The sequence below is a fragment of the Corvus moneduloides genome, chromosome 2 (assembly GCF_009650955.1).
Source record: "Corvus moneduloides isolate bCorMon1 chromosome 2, bCorMon1.pri, whole genome shotgun sequence".
NCBI classification, from domain to species: domain Eukaryota; kingdom Metazoa; phylum Chordata; class Aves; order Passeriformes; family Corvidae; genus Corvus; species Corvus moneduloides.
In genome coordinates, this window is record NC_045477.1 from 32,336,654 (window position 1) to 32,358,983 (window position 22,330).

Here is a 22,330-nt window from a genome sequence, read left to right on the forward strand (position 1 = left end):
CCTCGTGGAAGGCTCACAGATGTGCTCCCTTGGAGATTACCTGTAAAGCGCTGGCTAGTTACAAAACACTCTCCCTTCTCATTAACAGTAGTGGTGGCAGAAATCTGACCTTACATGATTAGCATGTGAAATTTCCTGGGAATGAAAGACTCCTGAAAACTGTTGGTTTGTCAGCTAAAGGTCCATCTAGTTGGCACTTATTTGCTCCCACAAGGTCAAGTGTAAAGGAACAGAAAGGAGGCCACAGAAGAAAGAAGACTGAGGAATAAATATGGGGGGAACTGACTTACCTGTCAGGAGTGACTGCTGAGCAAAGATCTTCTCATCACAACCTTGATAATACATGGCTTTTAAAGCAACAAAAAAGGGAGCAGACAGGAAAAGAAAGAGGAGAAAGGAGAAACAGAGAAAAGGGAGTAAAGGGAAACTAATGAAAAGGAGGGAGAGAAGAGGGGGGGGCTCTTCCTCTTGCAACATACAAAATTCTCAGATATGCTCATCCTGTCAGTTGTCTAATTGTGCTACACACGTCTGCCTGCCTTTGCACTATGGTTTGGAAATTTCCAGGCAGGGATAAACCATTCCAAATTCCCAATTGTGAAAACTGCCTGGAGTCCATGGCAGTGAAAATCAAGCCACTTCAAATTCTGGTTAAATTCTGTAACTGTAGGCATATTTCACAGCCTGTGACAATTCTCATTTAAAAGATTCAGCTTTTTTCTTCTTGTGTTCTCTCTCTGTTGATTAAAAAAAAAAAATAATGGCAATACAATTCCATTTTTGACATGAGATAACTATAATCTCCTAACTTCAAAAGCCTTTATTCTTGGATTAATGTCTCTTGGCCAGGATTTGTATTTCTACTTATTGGACATTTTATTCTCTTAGGTGATGGTCTTTTTTTTTTTTTTTTGGGTTCTAAAAATCTTTGCAGTGGAGAAGATGGGGAAGAGCAATTTCATGGAAGAGGCTGAATTGGGCATCCAAGTTTGCTAAACAGCCCTGAAGCCTTGTCTTTTATGTCTACACAATTCCCACTGAAGGAAATGGAAGACCTCTGCGTGCCAGAAGAGCTGACTGTCAGAGTGGAGATTAGTCACAGATATACTGATCATCTATGCAGCTCAGCCTCCTCTCTTTATGACACCACTGTAACACATTTTATTTTCTTAATGTTGTAAGAGTGAAGGAACAGTCAGTAGCGTTCATTTGCTGTTGGCACAAAATTACACATTATGTTCCAACATGCTTGTTGTGAAAAGGAACACTGGGCAAAATTACGCCATTTCAACCACTGCTTCAAAAGCCCCAACATCAGTCTTGAAATGAGCTGTTTTCTACCAAATTAATAAAATGGCTAGACTGAGGAACAAGTACAAATGTGACTGATCCGTGATGCTAGTGAAATTATCAAATCATGCAGAAAGAGCTCTTCATGCAGGTAGACCTCAACTTCCAGCCTGATTAACAGCAATAATGTGACCAATCCAACCTGCGACAAGAGCAGTCTGATTCAGATCTTGAAAAATTTTCATCCACAATAATTTCATAGAGAAGAAATGAGGACAGCCTTTCAGGTTTTGCACTACTAAAACAGTATATTATCTCTTCTACAAAGAATTCACGACCTGGCTAGGGAAAGGCACAGGACTTCCTTCAGAATTACAGAGGATTATCACAAAAGGGCTGCAGGAGTGGGTCCTAAGTATTTTTTAATGTAATTTTAATAAGAAATATCACATAAATGCTTGGGTATTTGTGCTTGAGAATTACTAACACAATATAATTACTGAAACTGTTGCCAAATCACACTTGCATTACTGGCTTATAATTTTGTCTTAATCTTTTGGATCCAGCTTCTTAGTTGAGTCTTTTTAATCAAGCAGTCACAGAGAAATTAATTATCTTTAAATGCCATAAAATGCGATATTGATTCAAAGGACCAGCTCATTCTCAAAAAGATTGACAGATGTGCTCATTTTTAAAAAAAACATTCTCTTAGCAGGAGTTGGCAAAACTGGGTACAATTTGTCCCAGGGTACAGCTACTGCTGCTCTCAGTGAGATTCCCACAGGCAGTGACGTGACAAATTTGGGCCCTGTCTCAGTTTTCCGTTATTTTATGTTTTTTGCTGTCTAAAATCTTGTTGGTTTGAGAAGGCTAGACAAATGAAGGAACAAAGACAGCTGAGCAAGAGCACTGCATTTTAGGCTTGGAAGACTTCTCTCCAGACTGAAAAAGACACCATATATGGGGGCTAATGACTCCAGCATCCCCAGTGGCCGCTCACTAGCAAAGGAATAGGTGAAGCAAAACCTCTGGAGAAAGCAACTGGGACCGCAAGTAGATGCACTCACCATCAGATGGGAGGACTGAGGCTGAGGGAGTATGAGAGCTCTCTTTTCCAGAACCTACACAGAACCTGAACAAAGCTATGAACTAGAACAACTTGGTACACGCTTGTCACACCCTTCACATGTCGCACAGGTGGAAAATAATTTGAGAGCTAAATGGAAACACCATTAACTGACTGATGCCCTGCCATCCAGTGTTTCATGCTTGCTGGAGCAATGTTGAAAAAGTCAGCAGCTGACCTCTCCTCATTAGGTGAAACAGGATCAACCTTTCCTGAATGATGTACTATGAAAGTACTGCTTGATGAGGCACAGCTACAAGGCTAAATCTTTTCAATATACTGACTGATTTCAGTTTTTTAAATAGGATATTGATTTATCCTACCACATAGAAAGAAAAGACATTAAAGGAAAATACAGGAAAGAAAACCAAGAACATTTTAATCTATGATCCTGATTCCAATTTTAAATGAGGAAAATAACCTTATGAGCAGCTGGTAAAGACAACGTTTTTACTTTATGAAAGAAGAGCAATTTCCTCTTCTCCTAGTCCAAATAAAAAGACACAAGGAATAATAAATACAACGCAAAATGCGTAAGTCAAACACCAGTTCACAAACTAGGTGGTTAGCTATGCAGATGTGTGTATTTTCCATAACATCCTGAGCACACACAGTCAGAACATTGTAAGTACTAAAGAAAGTGACCTACCTTGTCTCCAGTGGGATGTTACTGTTGAGTAACCAGTTGTCCTGAGCATGGGCTGGCTCTTGAGTAGTGGCTGGTTGTTCTCCAGAAAGAGAGTGGTCTGTAGGAGCTGGGCTGGGGTTGCTGCGTGGAGTGAAGTTCCCTCTGTTCAGGGAATTGATGGAGGCCGCATGATGCTGATTTGGGGTGTGAGCATGTGATATTGGAGGTGGTGGAGTTCGAAGTCTTGAATGATTTTGAAGATTTGGAGGATGCTCTAAAACATAAGTAAAATACTTCTAAGGCTCATGATTTGAGTGTTCATTTATGTGCAGACAGTTCTAAAAAGTATGAAGGCTGGTGCCACATATTCCAGATGAAACTCAAAAGGGTAAAACAGCCTTGTTCCATATGTTCTAATGACACAGCATTGATCCCTGAGCCAGCTAGAAAAATAGTTCAGTCTCATGCACAAAAGTTATGAAAGTTTAAAGCACTGCAGAAAGGCTGTCCTGACAGCCAAGTTAACTCCGATAAACAACTGCAGGTTGCAAACTGCAATCTATCTGTGGCACTGATTTGTGATATAGCATGAAAAATACAACCAGTCTGGATAGATAACACGTTAGAGCCATTTTATGATGGATATACAGCTCCCAGAGAAGTTTGTTCTGCTCGTTTTGCCTTAGAACTTTCAATAGTTAAGTTAACAAGAAGACTGAGACTTGGTTTAGGGAAAGCCATGAAAGCGTGTCAGGATTATAGAGTTTTAACAAAATCCAATAGTTTGTACTGTTAGAAATGTAGTCAAACTGAGTAAAAAATGCATGTGATGTAAAAACCGAGGTGTCAGAAAAATGGAACAACATACAGTGAAGAAAGATGTAAAGATCAGTGATATGGCTACTTTGAGTAAAACTCTAAGTATTTCTTAGCGAAGAGACTGAAGAAGGCAGACTGAGGAAGACAAACACCTAGGAAAGATGAATCTAGGGCTGATTATAGCTGTATTTTTACTTCTTTTAGCTAATCATAATGCACTTTTTTCATTTTTTTTTGGAAATGAAGAAAACTAAATTTGATGGAAATGGAGGGAGATTGACAGTTCAGCACACTGCATATGAGAAACAGGAAACATATACCTCTCTGCTTTTAGTGGGTTCATGCTCAAAAGTCATTAGTACTGTGCACTGGAACAGGTTACCCAGAGAGGTTGTGGAGTCTCCCTCACTGGAGATATTTGAGAACTGTCTAGACACAATCCTGTGCCATGTGCTCTGGGATGACCTTGCTGGAGCAGGAGGTTTGGACCAGATGACTGACTGTGGTCCCTTCCAACCTCACCCATTCTGTGATTTTGTAATACACAATACTTTTTTGATGCCTTATCAGAAATAAATGCCTATCCTATCAATCTTACCAGACTTCTGTATCATGAGAAATTAACACCCATTTATTCTCTAATTAGAGACCTCAGAACTGAATGAACAGTATGGAGTTGTAAATTACAATGAATGGTATCAGACATCTAATGATACTTTTGAAATTTGGATTAGGACTTGGATTTAGGAGAGGAACAGAAAAAGCATTCACAGTATCTCTGTAACTTCTCAGATAGTTAAACACATTAGATAAAACATGAAGATGTGTAAGACACAGCCATCCTGTCCTTCCTCATCCTGCATTGACTCACACTGCTTCATCATTAACTATGGCTGATTATACCAGAACTTAGGGTGCTTGAGGTGATCTAGCAAAACAATACATGTTAATTACAAGGGTGCCATTATTCTGATTGAACATATATTTACCTCTGGCTTTGTCACATTAGAGACGCAACCAGGGGTATATATTCCACTAGTGGTTTTAGGGTCCCAATCCATTTTACCTTAAACCCCCAGAAAGGTCAGATACATACCTACTGGTCTCTCTATTTTATGTCAGTACAACAGAAAACAACAAGCCCGAACAAAGAGGTCTACACTGGTCATCTACATTCAGACAAACAGACTTTTCATGGGAATCTAAGGAACTACTCAGAAATCTGACTTGGAACAGCTCAACCAATCTTTACAATGCCCTGTAAGGCCAATAATACTGGCCTCTGGCTTGCATGTCAGCCAGCAGATTGAAGGGAAGAGCAATGAGCATGGACTGTACAGACAAGAAATATCAGAACTAAACCAGGTCTGACCGCAGCTCTGTAGCACCATGTGAATTGAAAAGTCCAACCATTCTTGGACTGGATATTCCTGGGGATTGTTGTTTAGTTGAAGTCCTGACCACTGAGGCAATAAAAACAACAGTGGAAGAATTCTACACCTGGCTTAGTTAAATTAATGACTCTTTTCCTACTCAACAGACAGGAACCAAGATAGGAAGAGTGTATTAAATCCAAGCTGAGAGAGACGAACACGAATAGAGGGTTTCCAACTTTTAGGGCTGTCAATCTATCACCATTACTAAGAACTTAATTCAGCCCAGAGAAGATAACTTGTCTATTCAGGAGAAACATACTAGAGGTTTCCAAGACCAGCTATGCAAGTTTTCAGTACAGCTCATGCCTGAGATGAGTACTCTGTGCAATCTACAAAGGGGCTAAAAGGGTAGATCTTGGAATAAACAACAGACCTTCCGCGAAGTTCTCCTGCTATTGGTTGACTTTTCCTTCTGGAGGCACCATTTTCACATTGTGAGTCAGAGCCTGTTTTCAAAGATCTGTTATGTAAATTCCAATTTACACCATATTATTACAGACACATCGCAGATGCTATTATGGATAATGCCTTCAAATCAAGTAAAAATGTGTTATTTTCATTCTCTATTTTCATATCCTCCATGATTTCTTTGCTAAGTAAAGACAGCACATCTATCTTACTATGGTCTGTGTGATTTTTCACAGCATTTTATAGCTTGTATTTCTTTTTTTTCTGACATTTAGGTAGCTTTTCCTTCCAGAATGTTTTTTATTTCATTCATATACAAATTCTGAACACTCATGTCATGTCTGAGCACTACTGAATTTAATATACCTTGACTAGAATTAGTAATTATTTCCCTTGCTTTATGATACTTTTTTCCATTGTCTTCTTCTCGAATTAAGGAACATTAGAAATAAGGTGTAGACAAAAGCACAAGCTAGGAAATCTTTCTACTTGCAGCTGTGCAGGATTTTCTTGATGCAGAAAAACCTGTTAAGGTTCTTACCCTTTGTTGTGACCAAAGCTTCAATGGGATTTGCAATGGATCATGAAAGCCCACCAAAAAAAAAATTCTCTCCTGATTTCCTAAAATTTCAACGGCCCCCTTATCTGAATATGCTTGGGGAAGCTGCAGATGCCCCACTGCTGGAAACGTTCAAGGCCAGGCTGGATGGGGCTTTGAGCAACCCAGTCTAGTAAAATGTGTCCCTGCCCATGGCAGGGGTTTGGAACTGAAAGGTCTTCAAGGTTCCTTCCAACCCAAACTTGTGATTCTATGATCATTAACTAGACCCACAATGTCTGAGTGATATAAACTGTGTGGCTGTATTTCCCCAGAGGAAGGAGAACTTAATGCTGGCTGCAATGGCTCTCTTACATCATGTATGTGCATAAATCTTACACAGTGGGAAGATGCTCGGATCATCTGCTGTCTCTTATAGAGAATTGAATTTTTACAGATCCCACCACATAGGTGGGATACAGGGGAAGTCTAATACAGCTCTCTACATCTACCACCAAGCCTTTACTGGGACAATAGCACCACAGGAATTCAGAAGACTTTACAGAGGAGCAGGACATTGTGGCCAGTGCACAGATTGTACAAGATTCCCCAAGACCTTTCTTAACCAAGTGTAAGATGGCTAAATGTGACTATCTGTAAGCTATCTTTGTTTACTCCAAAAGCAATAATTTTTAACATTTTCCTTCTTGCAATTTTCCTCTTTTGTTTCTAAAAAGACACAGACTTTATCATTCTCTCTCTACTTGTTGTTAGAATGAAAAACCTGACATAAGCTACTCAGAAGGATGAGGTGACATAACAAAATACCAAGGAATAAAACAAACACCTTGTAAAACACCTCTCCCCCACCCATCCAAATTTTTAATAGTCTCAGAGTCAAGCAAAACCGTTTAAGGGTTGATTTTTGCCTTGAAGGGAGAACAGAAGAGACCTGTCAATAGTGAAAGAGTCTTTGACACCAGTCCCAGTCTTAGACACACCAGGTGCCAATGAAAGAGCATCCCAGAGATAAAGTTCAGTATTTCTAGAAGATAGGCTGGCAATTGTGGAAGACTAAATAGCCCAGAACTTAAAGAGCACCCCATAAGCCTCATTTTCCCTAATGGGTATCCAAAGTGTATCTATGTAAGTATTCAAATGTAAGGAAACTTTAGAAATCTGAATGCAAAAATCACTGATAGAAATTAAGCTGCTTTTGTGTTGGGATTTTTTACTTGTTTTGTAACATTAAAATGTCATTGATGAACACTGGCTTGGTAACCACAGATAAAGCAGAGATGTAAGATAATACAGTTAATGAAGCTTGTACTTGGTATATATTAGAGAGTCTTGACAGAATGCTGTGAATGAAGAGATGAATAAATTTGAACCATAAAAACATTACCAATGAGGAACTAATATGACAAAATTTCAGTAAAAGGTCTGAACCTCATGTTCCTTTTCTCTCCCTTAATCTTTAATGAGTAGTACTGTTTTGAAATTAGTCTATGTAACAATTACACTTTCTGATTCATTAGGTTTTGGGATTGTGTTCAGGGCAAATGTGCTAACCTCTGAGTGAAAAATACATTCTCATTTTTTCCCCAGCTTCTTCTGCTCCTCCACACATTTGTCATTTGTATGTCTGCTCACATTCAGACAGACTGATGCCTAACTGGTGTCTGGATTAGGCACAGGAAATATTTCTCTTTACTTACTGTATATATTGCCAGGTGGAATGAATCACTCAGTGCTCCCTTGAACTTCAGCTCCACAGTAGCTGTGATGACGAACTTGGTAGTGTGACTTTGGGCAATCGTGCTTGTACCCACTCACAAAGAAATACATTCCCAGACCCCATCCTGCCACCCCTTGCAGAGGAAACAATCTTCTTTAGAACGATAAACTCTGCATTCAACTGACAGAGCAGCAAAGAGCCTTGCTTCAGCTACAGGACCCACTTCAATCTGCTGCAGATGTACACGCACAGCACTTGCACCAACCAGCTGAAATCACCTTCACAGGGCTCCCTGTCCTATTGGATGCCACTCCATATGGGAGCTGGGGTGCTTCTCTCATTGATCTGATGAGACACCTAAGGTCAGGTGGACTAGGAAAGATTGAACTGGGTCTTTTCCACCATCTTTGCAGGGGGCACAGGGAGTTTGCTATTAAACATGAGACTGCTTGCCAGAAACAGGTTCCCTATCTCACACATGACACGCCAATGATGGTGTCTGCAAAATGAAAAGCAAGCAGAATATTTAACCCCCAATTTGGCAGATAATAGAAAAATATTAGGACGAAAATCAAAATGGGAGGAGTTGCCTGCTTGGAGTGGCTTTTGGTGACAGCCTGGATGAACTGCAGACCCAGTTTTTCTTCTATTTGCAGACAATCCAGATGAATGCGCAACATCTAGACTGAGCTGAAACAATGTGCAAAGGTACCTCACTTGTACCAAGCAGGTCCATCCCAGGGCTGGCACTGATATTCTGCAACCTAGAGGAGAATTTCCTCCTTCAAGGAATGTGTGACAACACTCTCTGTCTCCAGGGGACACTGCATCAAGAAACCCACCACACAGGAGGGTGAAAAGAGGTGGAGTGAAATAGGTCACTCACTAGTCAGAGGATTTCTGAGCAGAGATGACTGTTTTCCTTCACTAGCACTTAAACTTAGTGTTAAAACTCAAGTGACTGAATCTCTCCTTAAGAAGTACATCCACTGAATTTGACTTAAGACTAGCTTTTCCTACTACCAAGTGGAGTGTTTGCAACATACTGTGAAATACATCTTTTCCTGCAGCAACATCTTGTGCCCCTGGTTTTCAAAACGCTAAGTCACAAAATGACACTGAAACATAAAAAGAAAGCAAACTGCTGATGTATAATCTTCGTTAAGTAACAAAATAACAACAGGACAGCTACCTTGATGCTTTTTTCTCTATTTTATTTTAAGTAACAGAGTAATAGGGAGTAGCTCTTCCATTAAGGACTCTCACCAGAGAAAAGCACAGTCCTCATCATGCAGTTAGAATCATCAGTGTCTATGTACTGGCTCTGTAGAGTATTCTGGTTCAGAGTCTTTTTTAAGCTGAATTCCTTGAGTTGCAATCTTCACAGCCTTGTATCTCACCTGTACTTTATAATGCCATGTGCATAAACACACAACTGACTGTGGATGATTAAAGCCTAAAGGAGAGTTTTTCTACATGCACCTGTATTGCGAATTTGGTGCAGTCTTTTGTTCAGAAAAATCCACAAGCATTGGAAACTACTGACTAGAGGAACATCAGCTATACAGATGTAAATAGTTTTGAGTATCCCTCTAAATGTGCAGCTTGGACACTGAATTTGCAATAGCAAGTGCTACAAAGAGTGAGCACAAAAAAAGCTGCAGAATATAAAACCTGCAGTGTATTTTCATGACAACACTACTCAGTGTCCCTGTGAATGTCTCCAGACACTGTCCATAGCTATTTTAGATACTGCAAGTAAAGCTACACATATCAGGACCAATGCAGAAAGACTCTGTAACTATCAAAATCTAAACCTGACTTCCAACAGTATATAACGTGTTAAACAGACAATCATTCTTCATCTCACAAACTGACCATAACAAGTAGCAAGTGGAAATGGGGGACCTCAAAAGCAGACAGCAGATAAAATGGCACCTTGTTACTGACTGACAAGACTAGACTGTATAAACTTACTAAGACTTCATTCTGAAACATTACCAAGTCATATCTGTACTTAAGAAACTTCATTTGTTTAGATCAATTACATCAAAAATCAGGCCCACTTAGATACCATCTGTGCACGTGTAAAATGAGTTGAAGCTCCTCTCCAGCTGCACAGATCAAACAGTTCATTGGCTTTACTGCTTATAGAAAACCATGGGTGCACGAAATCAAGTCCAAACAGCTATCTCCTCTGTATTTGGTTCATCAAATGCATACATTACATGCAAACTTTCCTCTCAAGTGCCCGACTGCCTTTGCAAAAAGCAAGATATTGACTTCTGGGTTTGAAATCAATTTTTTGTTTGATGCTGGGCTCTCAAGCTTTGCCTGTACACAGTCAGCAAGAGCTCTGGGTGGTTGTTTTTTCATCAGTATGCATCTGATTGAATTGAATGCCCTACAAGTAATGGTTTTAAAAAGGTCCAGGTCACCAGCAAAGGATGACATGCAGACTTTTAACTCATGGTGTTCATTACTCAATAAAAGGGAGTCACAGTCTAATAAAATCAAGGCTGAGTATTACAGTTTAGCCTCTGACAGTTTATGAAGAATCATTGTCTTTAGCACAAAGGGAAGTGGAAAAAACCCAGAGTGTCTGGCAGAGTGTAAATTTAAATAACATATTTAAATTGTGAAATAATTTACGGAAAACACAGGAAAGTAGCTTCTACAATGCCCAACTAAGCACATTTTCCTGCAGCCCTGGAGACTCTGAATTTTCTGCTGGACTTACTGAAAAGGAACATCTTTAACTACCCTGATACCAGTACTACTAGAGGCAATAGTAGCCTTTGAAGTCTCAAGCTGTTGAACTGCTGGCCTTTCTGGTTGAAGCATATAAACAAACAAATAAACAATGCTTCATTAGAGATCCTTTCCTCTCAGAAATGCCCCAAACGTAGAAACTGACCATCAGCCTCACCACTCTGGTGAGATGCTGCAGTCAACCACACTGTGCTCTCAGCCCCCTAGGTCTGGGTCCTCAGGTATGGAAACCTGTAATTGCTGCTCTCCTGATTTTCACGAGGATGCTCAAATGAGTTTGCTGTGCTATTCTGACAGCACCGATGGCTCCCGTAAGCTCCCTTCCAGCTAAATGACTGAGGATAAACCACTTCCGCTGCATCTTAACAGGGTGCAGCACCTTAATGTGAGACAAGAAAACCCACTGGCCTGGAGCAAAGGATGGCACATTCATGCTTTGATTTCAAGTTGCTACAAATTACACTCATCGAATATTTCTAAACGTGTGTGTCTAAAACTTCAAAACCTACTTCCTGAAGAACTGGGAGCCTGTAGCTTTCTCTTTTCTAAGTAAGGCAGGTAGGAAGTCAGTACTTCTGAAGCTATGTGCCTTTTATGAAGTGTTAGAAAGGTGTATTAAATTCACCATGTTTTCTATATTGCAAAGCATGCTATATGAACCCTAAAATCCATTTGTAGTCACCCATGATATCCCAGTAGCTGTGGTTTAGCCAACGCCTATGCACTTAGACAATTACAAGTCTCCTGTCTGAAGCGTCCAACTTGCACAGACTTGGCAAAATATCCTTCATGCATAAAAGGGTGGAGAAATGGGTGCCATCCCTCATGCCTGAAGGCCGGGAGAAATGGAAAAAATTCTGATTTGCTGCCCCCTCTGCTGCACATTTAAGGAACACAACTGTTATTACACCTAAGATTGCTCTTCTTGAAAGAAATGTAGTGCATTTCTCTGATGTCTGCAGTTTATTGACTTGAGGCCCCAAGGAGCTCTTTGACACAGAGAGAGTTTTGCTCATTTCCCTGCATACACTGTCTCCTGTGTCTGTTTTGTGATCCTTTCATCCAGTAACATATGGAGACAAATATATATATATATATATATATATATATATATATAAATCAGATAACCCCACAGTTCACCCTTGTCCAAACCAGACATGATTACCTGTATAGTTACACAGGCAAATTTCTGAACTGTTTGTGTAAAGCAGATCCTGAACTAAAGTACATCAGCAAAAGGTGCCTCCAGCTGCTGTAATAGCAAATAAACTCAGGATTTTGCCAGCACAGCTCTCAGATATTGTTGGCTTTTTGTTTTTTCATATACCTACATTAGAAAAAGCTTTGAAATATAGACTTGATCTTTGTCTGTTTTTCCCGAAAAATAAAATGAACAAACAGTCTCTATTTTGCTTACGCCCTTCAAAAATCTTATCTAAACTGCCACACTGTTGTGACTTAGCTGTACACAAACAGACAGGACTGACAGATCCCCAGTTCCATCAGCAAAGCTGACTATTTATAGCAGCTGAGGAAATAGTCTGGTTTATGTATTTTTTACAATGTTGTTAGCCACGACAATTCAGAGCCCATCCTTTTGCAAACATGAAGCACACAAGTTCTGTGCAGTTCGGCCATGTGTCAGGACCAGGTACGTGCCCTTAGTGGTCAGGGTGAGATTAATATCCTGCAAAAAAATTTTAAAAATTTGCTGTATTCATTGTTAACTTGCAAGCTGTGGGTCTGGATTCCAACCTCAAAGGGCATGTAAATCCCAAAGCCACCAGGGAGTTGCATGGGACAAACATGTGAGGTAAGGTTTTGTCCCTTTCTTTTTCATTTATACATGACCCAGGCTTGTGAATAAGTCTCTGGAAACACACAATTCCATTACTTCACAGCAAAGTGCTTATGGAATGTGACATGATGTGGTCCAGCACAATGCCAACAAGCACTAATGATTTTAATTATTTACTCTTGAGAAAGAAATGGGGAGATTTCATGTTGGCAGCAACTGAAATAAACTAATTCAAATCTTTGTTGGCAAATAGAGATTTTTTTCATGACTTTGGATCAGCTTCTGTGCATGCTACCCCTCAGGTGCCACCAGAGGCACTGCACAGTACAGAACTAGTTCTCTAGTTTTTCCTTTGTTACCCACCCCTTGCCCCAATCCTCCTTTTAATTTTTTTTCCTGCCTTTAAAGTTTTAACAAAGCCAATTCTGTTAAACACCTCCGAAGCACAACATAAACTGGTGACAACTCCATCTGACAGCTGTGACTGACATGGTGTCTGTCACAGTGATTAATAACTACATCCCCGCCCCACCCACAGCATACACAAAGCTGACTGATTTCCTCTGGTGAAAACCATGGGTGCAGTTGAGTTAAAATCTCTCTGCACAGGTGGAAAACCTTATTCCTTTTGGCACAGGAATCTGATTTGTGAGGGCTGGGCTCCATGACCTTTCCCTTCAGGTACTATTTGACATTCTTGGAAGCACTATGGCACACGGCTGCACTCCAAATAATTCTGAAACAGACATAAAACTTTTATATTTTTATTAACACTTGAAGAGGCCACTAAAAGAAAATCAAAACTATGAATCTGTCAAGACACCCCTCAGCAATGCTGCACTTTGTTCACAAAAGCACCATGATGGAATGGCAATGTAGCTTGTCCAGTGTGTATGTTTTTCTGACTATTCATAATGCCTCCACCCCTAAAAACCTCAGTACTAATTGACACAAGCCCTTTGGCAACACGTCTGAGAGGAAATATTCATGGTGAGTCTCATTTATCACTTTCTTTTTTTTTACTTCTACATTCTATGTTATAAACCTGTAGTGCTTAAAATACATCAACAAAACTATAAATACATCTAAATATTAATAGATCATAAAGACATATGTACATATTCTGATGTTAATTTTTCACCCTATTATTCTGAATGTATCTTTGTATGTCTTTCTGCCTTGTTTCAGCTAGACAAACGTGTACGAATGTATACTGTGCTACAGAGACATAAAAAACATGTTATAGTTAAAAGATTTTGATCTTTTCTTAATTCCTCCTCTTAACTTTTTTGTTTCCCTTCCAGGAGCTATTGCCTTTACTGGCAGTGATGATTTCTGCCCTTCAACTTTCATCTTAGAAAATAGGCTAATTTAAAATGAATAAATGAAAAGACTTCTGGTAGAACAAAAAGACTGCCCTAGCTTTTCTGCAAAAAAAGAAGTATCAAAATTATTATTTATAATCCTAGTGCTTATTGTGGTTTTCTTCAGTGCAAGAGAAACAGATAAACCCCACAGTACCAGGCTATACAGCAGTTGTTGTCACGTGCACAAGGCAGAAAAGGTTTGAGAGAGGCAGATCTGTTTCTGCAAGTCATTCTTCATCGACACAAGCCTACAAACTGCCCATGTGTGAAACTGTCACTGGATTAATACTGGTATCTCTACACATGCCAAGGGGAGATTTTCAGATGCCATAACAGAACTAAGTTATGAGCTCCCATTTCTGCCACTCAGTGGTATCTGTGACCTTGAAAAATTCACCATGAAAATTTTAAAATCAAGCCCCAAATTAGCGATACTGGTGCAGATCCCTGAAGCCAGGTGCTTAAATTGTTTAATAATGTACTTTGGAAATACAGAGTCCTAGCAGTGTCTGAAGTCCAATATTATCTGCAGATTCCCTTGGCATGTGGCAGTTCGAGAGAGTGACAGTGCACTCAGATAACACTTTGGCGTGAAGCGTGCGACTTTAAAGCGCAGATTATCACCAAAGATGAGTTTTCTAAGGTTCTTTTCATTACCTCCTGTAAGTGCTCTTGACATTCTCTGAAGCAGTTTAGGAGAGCTTCCTAGGAAAAATGTCAAAATAAAGTAGTAATTTTCTTATAATATTGTTCAACAAATGTGAGCACGGAATGGTTAAGAAATGAAGATCGGTGGCTTATGAAGATGGTGCACACATGCACACATCTCTGTATTATTGAGGGCCTTGGTGCGATCAAAACAATAAACAATATTTTCATATATGCACCGTCAGAGAACTAGAACAACTGTTCAGTGTAGAAAGCGGATTTTTTATGGCTTTCAAGTATCCTGACAATATACATTTCAGCTATATATGAAACTTTGTTTCAAACATTGCTAGTTATTCTCTGAACAAAACAATTTATACTGGCTACGTGCTGGAAACATTCGCTATAAAATTTATACCCCTTCTATCTCTTTTTAAACAGAACAAATGCAGTTCAGAATGCAGTTGTATTAAAATAATGCCTTGGTTTTTTAGGCACAATCTTGCTGAAGCTAGCTTAGTCTGCCACTGGCACCAACTGTCACAACTCCATGAGGGTGACAAAATTTTTTGGTTTAATTAAACAGATGATCGTTAAGATATATTTTATTCTGTAACTCACGAACTATGTGTGATAAAGAGGGTTTATTTTGGTTCCCTTCATTGTCCGAGAGCCTTCTCAACCCTCTAGATGAATGATGCAGAGTTTGGAATGGACCCATCACAAACCACAAGTTGTAAATTAAACAGTGGGATGAATAACTGGCTACAGGGTTTTACAAATGCTAACAGAACACATCCTATTCAGTCTACTGTGAGGGAACTTCTTCCAAAAGTACATTTCTGAAGCAGAAGTAAAATCACTTAATAATACAATTTAAATCTGTAGTGACTGGATATTTTAAACTTTCAGGCTTAAATTTCACTCAATTTTTTTATGCATAGAACTTTGGATTGCTCACTTTTAAGCTAAAGCACTTCACATATTTACCAAATTGACATCAAAACTACAGGAAAGAATCATTTAACTCATCACTGGATGGCCACCACACCAGCCAAAGAATAAGACAGCTGCTGCATGAAGGAAGAAGCCCTGACTCCACTGACAAGAACTGCAAAACTCTGAAAGACTTTAGTAAGGTTGGAATTTTACAACTAATTTTCTGAAAAAAAACCCCTTAATACTTGAGTGTAACTTTAATAGTGGAAACCAGGCAGGGCTTCCTTTATTTTTCAGTTCCAGTCATCAAACCATGACAAGGACAGATCTGTATCTGCTGTTATGAATCCAGCGGCCTACTTCCCTGCCAGCATAGTCATGTGGAAAGAAATGTGCAGAAACTCCCATAGAGATCCACTGCCCTTGATCTACAGCAAAACTCCTGTATTGTCAATACTCGCCTTGATCCACAACGTAGCTCTTGATGTCAGCAGCAGTTTTGTGCACAGTGTGGGCAATATCTGGCTCCTAAGGAAAGTTTTAGATGCTGGGGATGCATTGAGATTAATTAGCATTTGATGCCTCACTGGAGAAAAACAAATGAGCAGGGTTTGTGGACACAGTGAGTGAGGGAAATGCAACTGCAGCCAGAAAAAAGCCAGAAAAATACAAATTAAGCCAGCCAAGAAGAGCAAGAGTAAGGCAGGCAAAGATTAGCCTTGAAGAAGGATCACTGATGGACCAGATTGTCTTCATCTCTTCTACAGCTCTTCTTCTAAACTATCAACTTTCATCTGGACCATCCCTGATCTTCCCCCATCAATCAAATCTGAAATTCACAATCTCTGCCAAGCTATCCTTAAAACCAGCTCCCACAAACCATATAAACCAGGAGGGTTGGATGTAGATGCTCAAATTTCCCCGCATCCCTCTCTTACCCAGTCCAGTCTGTATCTACTGGAAGAGGCAGAGGCAATGCACCAGACTGCTCCCTGAAGCGAACCCACAGACCCAACCAACTCTGCTGGGATCTTCAGGGCCAAGAGGTGGCCTGACCTCATAGAAAAACTGGGCAGCAGGGATTTACACTCTTCATTTCTTTAAATTCACAATAGTAATGTTGACAGTTAACCCCCCCAAGCTTCTGTGTTTATTGGAGGAGTAAAGTGATAGTTTCCCTATTTGGGACATGATGCTTTTAAAATAATCTATCTGGTATACAATGGGAACCAGAAACGCAAATAGTAATTTTTATTGCATAGCAACTTTTACCCTGGATTTTTACGGTAATTTACAGCATTAATTAGTTAAGAGCATCTGAAACAGGACTCTGTATTAGATGATTATGGCTATAATTAAAGGTACTGAATGATGAAAGGAACAGTGCTCAATTTGTACATTAAAATAGTGAACCCTGAAGTAACAAAAACAAAGCTGAGCACAAAGATTTGTGATTAAGCACACATGTATGTATTTAATTTCTCAGTCATGCTTCCATCTAGGAATTTGTATGTTTTGGCTGGCCAGCTGGCTGCTGACAAAAGGAATGGGCATTGGTATAATTCTCCTTATCTTTCCCTTCACAAAGGTGTCAATTTCCACAAAACTTGTAGGAATTTGGTATCTTTGAGACCTCTGTTCCCCATTAAGCAGCCAAAACTGGTCAACAGCTTAAAAATACAGGTTACAGGGAGTCAGGCAGACAGGCAATACAGTTATTTAGACCTTATTTTCTTAGGAAATAGTTAAAAATGAAGGGGAATGCACTGGGGGGACAAATACAGATTGTATCATGAATTACAAAACAATCTTTAACAAGTCTGAAAATATTATTGCTTTTCCTTAGTCACACATATGCAGATGATACATGGTCTTCTTTATGTAAAATGCTACCTCCATCTTGAAGAGTTCAAGATATTATCTTGTGGATTTCAAGAGCATTCTAGTCTAGTGGAAGGTGTGCCTGCCCATGGCAGGGGAGTTGGGGCTCGATGATCTTCAAGGTCTCTACCAATCCAACCCACCTTGTGATTCTATGATTTATGGTGAGAAAAATAAAGTAGTGACAACAATCTTTCTGTCTTGAAGGAAGCTCCACGTTTTTAAGGAATCAGTAAAAAAGCTCCAGTGAAGTGAGACATCATCTAAATGTCCTTCAGTGCAGAAAGAACCTTTTTTTTCCTTCTAAAAGACTTAAGATATTTTTAAGATAATCTGCAGAAAGACAGCATCCAGATTATGATGAGGGGCTTGTCCAGGGAAATGGCCTCCTCGTAATGATGAAAGGTGTCAAAAGGAGTCATACTGGAGGGGTGTATTCTCTATATGCATACTGCAGCCACCAAAGTTTTCAGTAACTCTACACTTCTCAGTCCAGTGGGAATCAATGGATTCTGAAAACTTTCATTTATTAGAAGTTCACATCACACCACTGGTAACTAGCTATTCAGAACTGAAGGACGGCAGATTAATAACACTTGTACCCAAACAGATTAAGAGAAACTTGGTAACTTCCTCTCCAGGAGCATCCTTCCTTGGAGACCACTATCTCTAACAAATCAAGCAGTGATCCATGGACAAGTATTGACGGTATTTCTACCTCTTAGCTGACTTGGAGTTGCTGATAAATACTCTGCTGACTCCAAAAGGGTTTGCACCTATGAAGCATGCCAAATGAACAGGTATGAAGGCAAAAGGAAGGCTCTGGTTGGCATGGAACAGCATTGTGGCTCACAGAACTGATCTACAGAGGAAGGCAGCTGTTTGAGCTGTGGAAGGTTGTCCAGAAACTAAGCACCTGCCACAGCAAACAGAACTGAGTGGTTTTCTGCTGGAAAATTAGCAAAGACTCCAGCTCAGTAGTGATCTGAACAGCCTTTCATAAGCTTTCATCTGCTGACACAGAAACACAAAGTGTTCTAAGTGGTGGTGTGCAAGTGTACAGGCTGCCTTACTGGTCTGGTGCCAAATACACTCACCTGGACAAGAAAGATGGCTTCTCAGGGGTCAGTGCCACGACAGCTGGTGTCTGGTGTGGGGTACGGCGCTGGACTGGCATCTACTGCTCAGATCTCAGTGCCAGAAGCAACTGTGGTTTAGTTCTGAGCCAGGGTCAGAGTTATGCCAATGTGATGCCTCACAAATCTAACAAAACACAGCTTGAGCCACAGACACCTTTGATCAGCAGCAAGAAGGAGAATTGTGCTTCTTTATACAGAAAAGTCCCAGGGGGGCAGTTATGCTGTTTTTTATTCTTGCAGCTGTTAAGGCTTCCCTACACACGTACACACTGCTTCTTAGCTTTCCCTTAGGCACATGACCCTGGGTACTTCTGAAGACTTGCCCAGATACTGCTCTGATACAATTTATACAAGCGACACTCTAGGCTGGACAAGTTAAGATAAAATTGAAAGGAAGATTCCAGCAAGATGTGAAGAGGGAGGAAAAAGAAGTGGGTGGAGCACCCAAAACCTGCCGGGCATCCTGCAGGAAGTATTCTAAACCAGTAAGAGTGCACAAAACCATCAGGGAAAATCTGTGCCAAATTGTGTAAGATATTATTGGTCAAGCATCTGCTTCTACACTAACATCCAGAGAAGATGTAGGGTTTGCTTCTTTATTTTTCATTTCAAATGCTGATTTATGCTATGTGTATTCCCACTAGCTCAGGTTTATGAAACAAATAACCTGACTGGTGGAGAAATTTAAACACATGGAGTAGTCATGTTCTCATCCTTTGGCATACTACTTCCTTTTTCTAATTTATGTTACTAAACTTGTCAAGAAAAGAGGACTCTCTTGGCAAATCAGAATGAATGCAAAGGAGCAATCAACAATATATATAGCTTATAAATCTTTGTATCCAGCCTCCCAGGGACTGGAAGCACGTTCAGGTTTAGACAGAGTATCCCCAAGGATTTACACCTATAAATATATTTAATAAACTCAGTATAAACATGACGTGTGAAGTAAGCACTTCATCAAAAGCTTATTTTGGTTTTCAACAAATAAGAAAATTAAAACTCCTGCTACCCACATGAGTCTGTGTGTCTGGATCTTTCTCCATAGATAAAATTATTCATGGCATATTAGAGCTTGTCAGTCTATTTAACTAGAAAAAAGAGACATATCCGTCCTAGAGGAGATCTAAACAACTTCACAATGAAAGCTGTGAGGAAGTCACAATACATTAGGAAGAACAAATGTAGTCTGCAGTGGTTTTTCAGCTCTTTCTACACCACTGACTTACCAGAGGAAAGTACCACTAATTACACCTACTTGCATTGATTATTTTTTTTTCTTCAGGATAGGTTACCTTGTCCTCCCCTACATCTAATGATTTAAATTAGAATGAAACAGCAATGTGATGGAGGTTGGAAGTTATCTTGAAAGAAAGACATTTTGACATTAAAATGTCATCAAACATGACATTTTAAAAAAAAATCCTCTTTCCTTATTAACTGCCCTTCCAAACAGGCTAAGCTTCAAGTGATGTGATTTAGCAAACAGTACAGTCGTATAACATACCACACATTACAGGAAATGCCAGATATATTTCTTGTGGCTATATAAGGTTCAGTGATCCAGATCTGGATCAGATATGATCCTGTTTACACCAATGTAAATCCAACCTAAATTCCACTGAAGCCAGGGAATTAGTTAGATCAGAATCTAGTTCACTAAATCATACATTATTCCATTCTTAGGCATACTCTTCTTATCTGTCTCCTCCTTTTCCCCTTACAGACCCTGCAGTTTTGCTGCCAGGACCATGAGGATCACCTAAATCAAACTCATATGCTATGGGTCATAGAAATCTCCCAGTCATTTCTACATCAGACCCAGTCATTTGCAATTGTGGCAGAAAAGATCAAACATGTCTGCTGATTTTTGTTTTTCATTTGTCCTATCCCTGTAAGAACTCAGTAATTAGGAAACAATTGCCATGGTAACATATTACACCCAAATCTGATCATAATTAAATCAGTGCCAAAATTTCTATCAGGTTCTTCTGAACAACCTCTCCCTCTACTTATACAAGATTGTATCTCATCCACCAGTCTGGGACTTTTGTCCCACCTGCTTGTTGTGAGGTCAAGCTGAGAGATGAATCTTAAAGAAAATTTCCTGACCATTTGTTCAGATTATCTGCTTCATCATTTACATGGCAGAACAGCAATTACCACTCCGTCTTTTGTTTTCCATCCCCCTCCTCTTCATGCCCTCTCTCTAGGTAGGCACGATCATTCTGTGCCACCCTTGCCGTTTTGTAATCAATGACAAAATACTTCTCCATTCCTGGCTCTATCCTTTGCACAGACACAGTGCCTATTTCCCCATGGAATAGCTGCTATTAATCAATTAAAATTTGAAAACTTTGTATTTTCTCACTTAGTTATTATGCAGATGCACACAAAATCAAAAATTCCATTTAAAACAAGGACACTACAATGAAAATGAATAGTCCAGTATGGATTTAAAGCAACTGATTCAGTGGCTCATCATCCTGTAACCTGACACAAAACAGGCGGTATCCTAAGTGTTGGCAGCATGCTGAAGGGTTTGGAGGGACAGGGGTGGGGAGACACAACAAAAGCTTATCTGGATATTGCACAGAACACATATAAAATGACAAGAAAGAGATCTGATAGTCAATACATAGCACAGGAATCAATATATGCCAAGGAAACAAATGATTCTAAGTCCAAGATGCCGAAGTGTGCTGAATCCTTTGTACACTTATAGAAGTGCGTACATTACGCTCAGGCTGGTGGGAGCCAATGTCACTGCCTGGATAAACACTTGTTCGAGGACTTTTACTTTCATCCGTGCTATCACAGAATCAGACAATGTAGTTTTGTATTTGTTCTTGTTTTTCCTACTCTGCTAAATTAGCAGTAAAATAAATTAATTTACCCAAGCCAAATCTGTATGCCTGAGACTGTAAATGCTGAGTGATCTCCTTGTCCTCATCTCGACCCATGAACTTTTCATTGTATTTTCTCAAGGAGGGGAGTGACAAAGTGGCTTGGTGGGCACCTGACAGCCAGCCAAGGTCAGCCCACCACAACATCAAATCCACAGCTCTCTAACTGAGCAACAAAGACGCTGTGTGGGACCACACAAAGGACTTGAAGAAGCCAAGACACATTATATCAGTTGCTCTTCCCTTCTCCACCAACGCAGTTGCTGTGTCAAAGAAGGACTCCAGATCAGTCAGGTGCCATTTGCTCTTTGTAAAGCTATGTGGCTGCCTCTGATCACCTTCCTGTCATCCTTATGCCTTGACACAGCTTCCAGGAGGATATGATCCATGATTCTACCAGACAAAGAAATATATGACTGGTTGATGGTGCCCAGGGTCCTATTTTTACCTTTTTTAAAATCACGTGTGATATTTCCCTTTTTCTAGTCACTGGGGACTTTGCTTGACTGCCTTGACTTTACAAATATGATGGAGAGAAGCTGAGCAACTACATCTGCCAGTTCCCTCTTATGCATAATTCATTATCATGTAAGTAGTAATGCTCAATATTGTCCTGCTGGATGAAGGAAAACATGGGGAAGTCCAGGCACTGAAGACTGGGGACAGTTTTGACCTTACAACACAAGTGTTATTTGCCTTGACTGACCTCATACATAATTTTTTGCTTTTTTTTCATATCCTTTTATTTTCTGCACCCCCACTAGCTCAGGCATTATATAACCAATGCTTTAAAAGCTAGGAGAATTACAGGCTCCTGAAATCTCTTTCCCTGTAGATTATTTTCTTCATCTTCATGATCTTAGTGACGTGTAAAACTCACGCCCTAGATTTTAATGA

At 39.8% G+C, this 22,330-nt stretch overlaps 1 protein-coding gene across 5 annotated transcripts in view; it reads right to left on the reverse strand.

Annotated features, from left to right (window-relative positions):
- TENM4 (teneurin transmembrane protein 4) overlaps positions 1 to 22,330 on the reverse strand; it is a 1,563,960-nt gene that overhangs the window by 210,198 nt on the left and 1,331,432 nt on the right. For all 5 annotated transcript variants that reach the window (XM_032099028.1, XM_032099031.1, XM_032099030.1 and 2 more), the window contains one exon: positions 3,066 to 3,318. In XM_032099028.1, the coding sequence (XP_031954919.1) occupies positions 3,066 to 3,318 (253 nt within the window). The remainder of the gene's footprint in view (positions 1 to 3,065; positions 3,319 to 22,330) is intronic.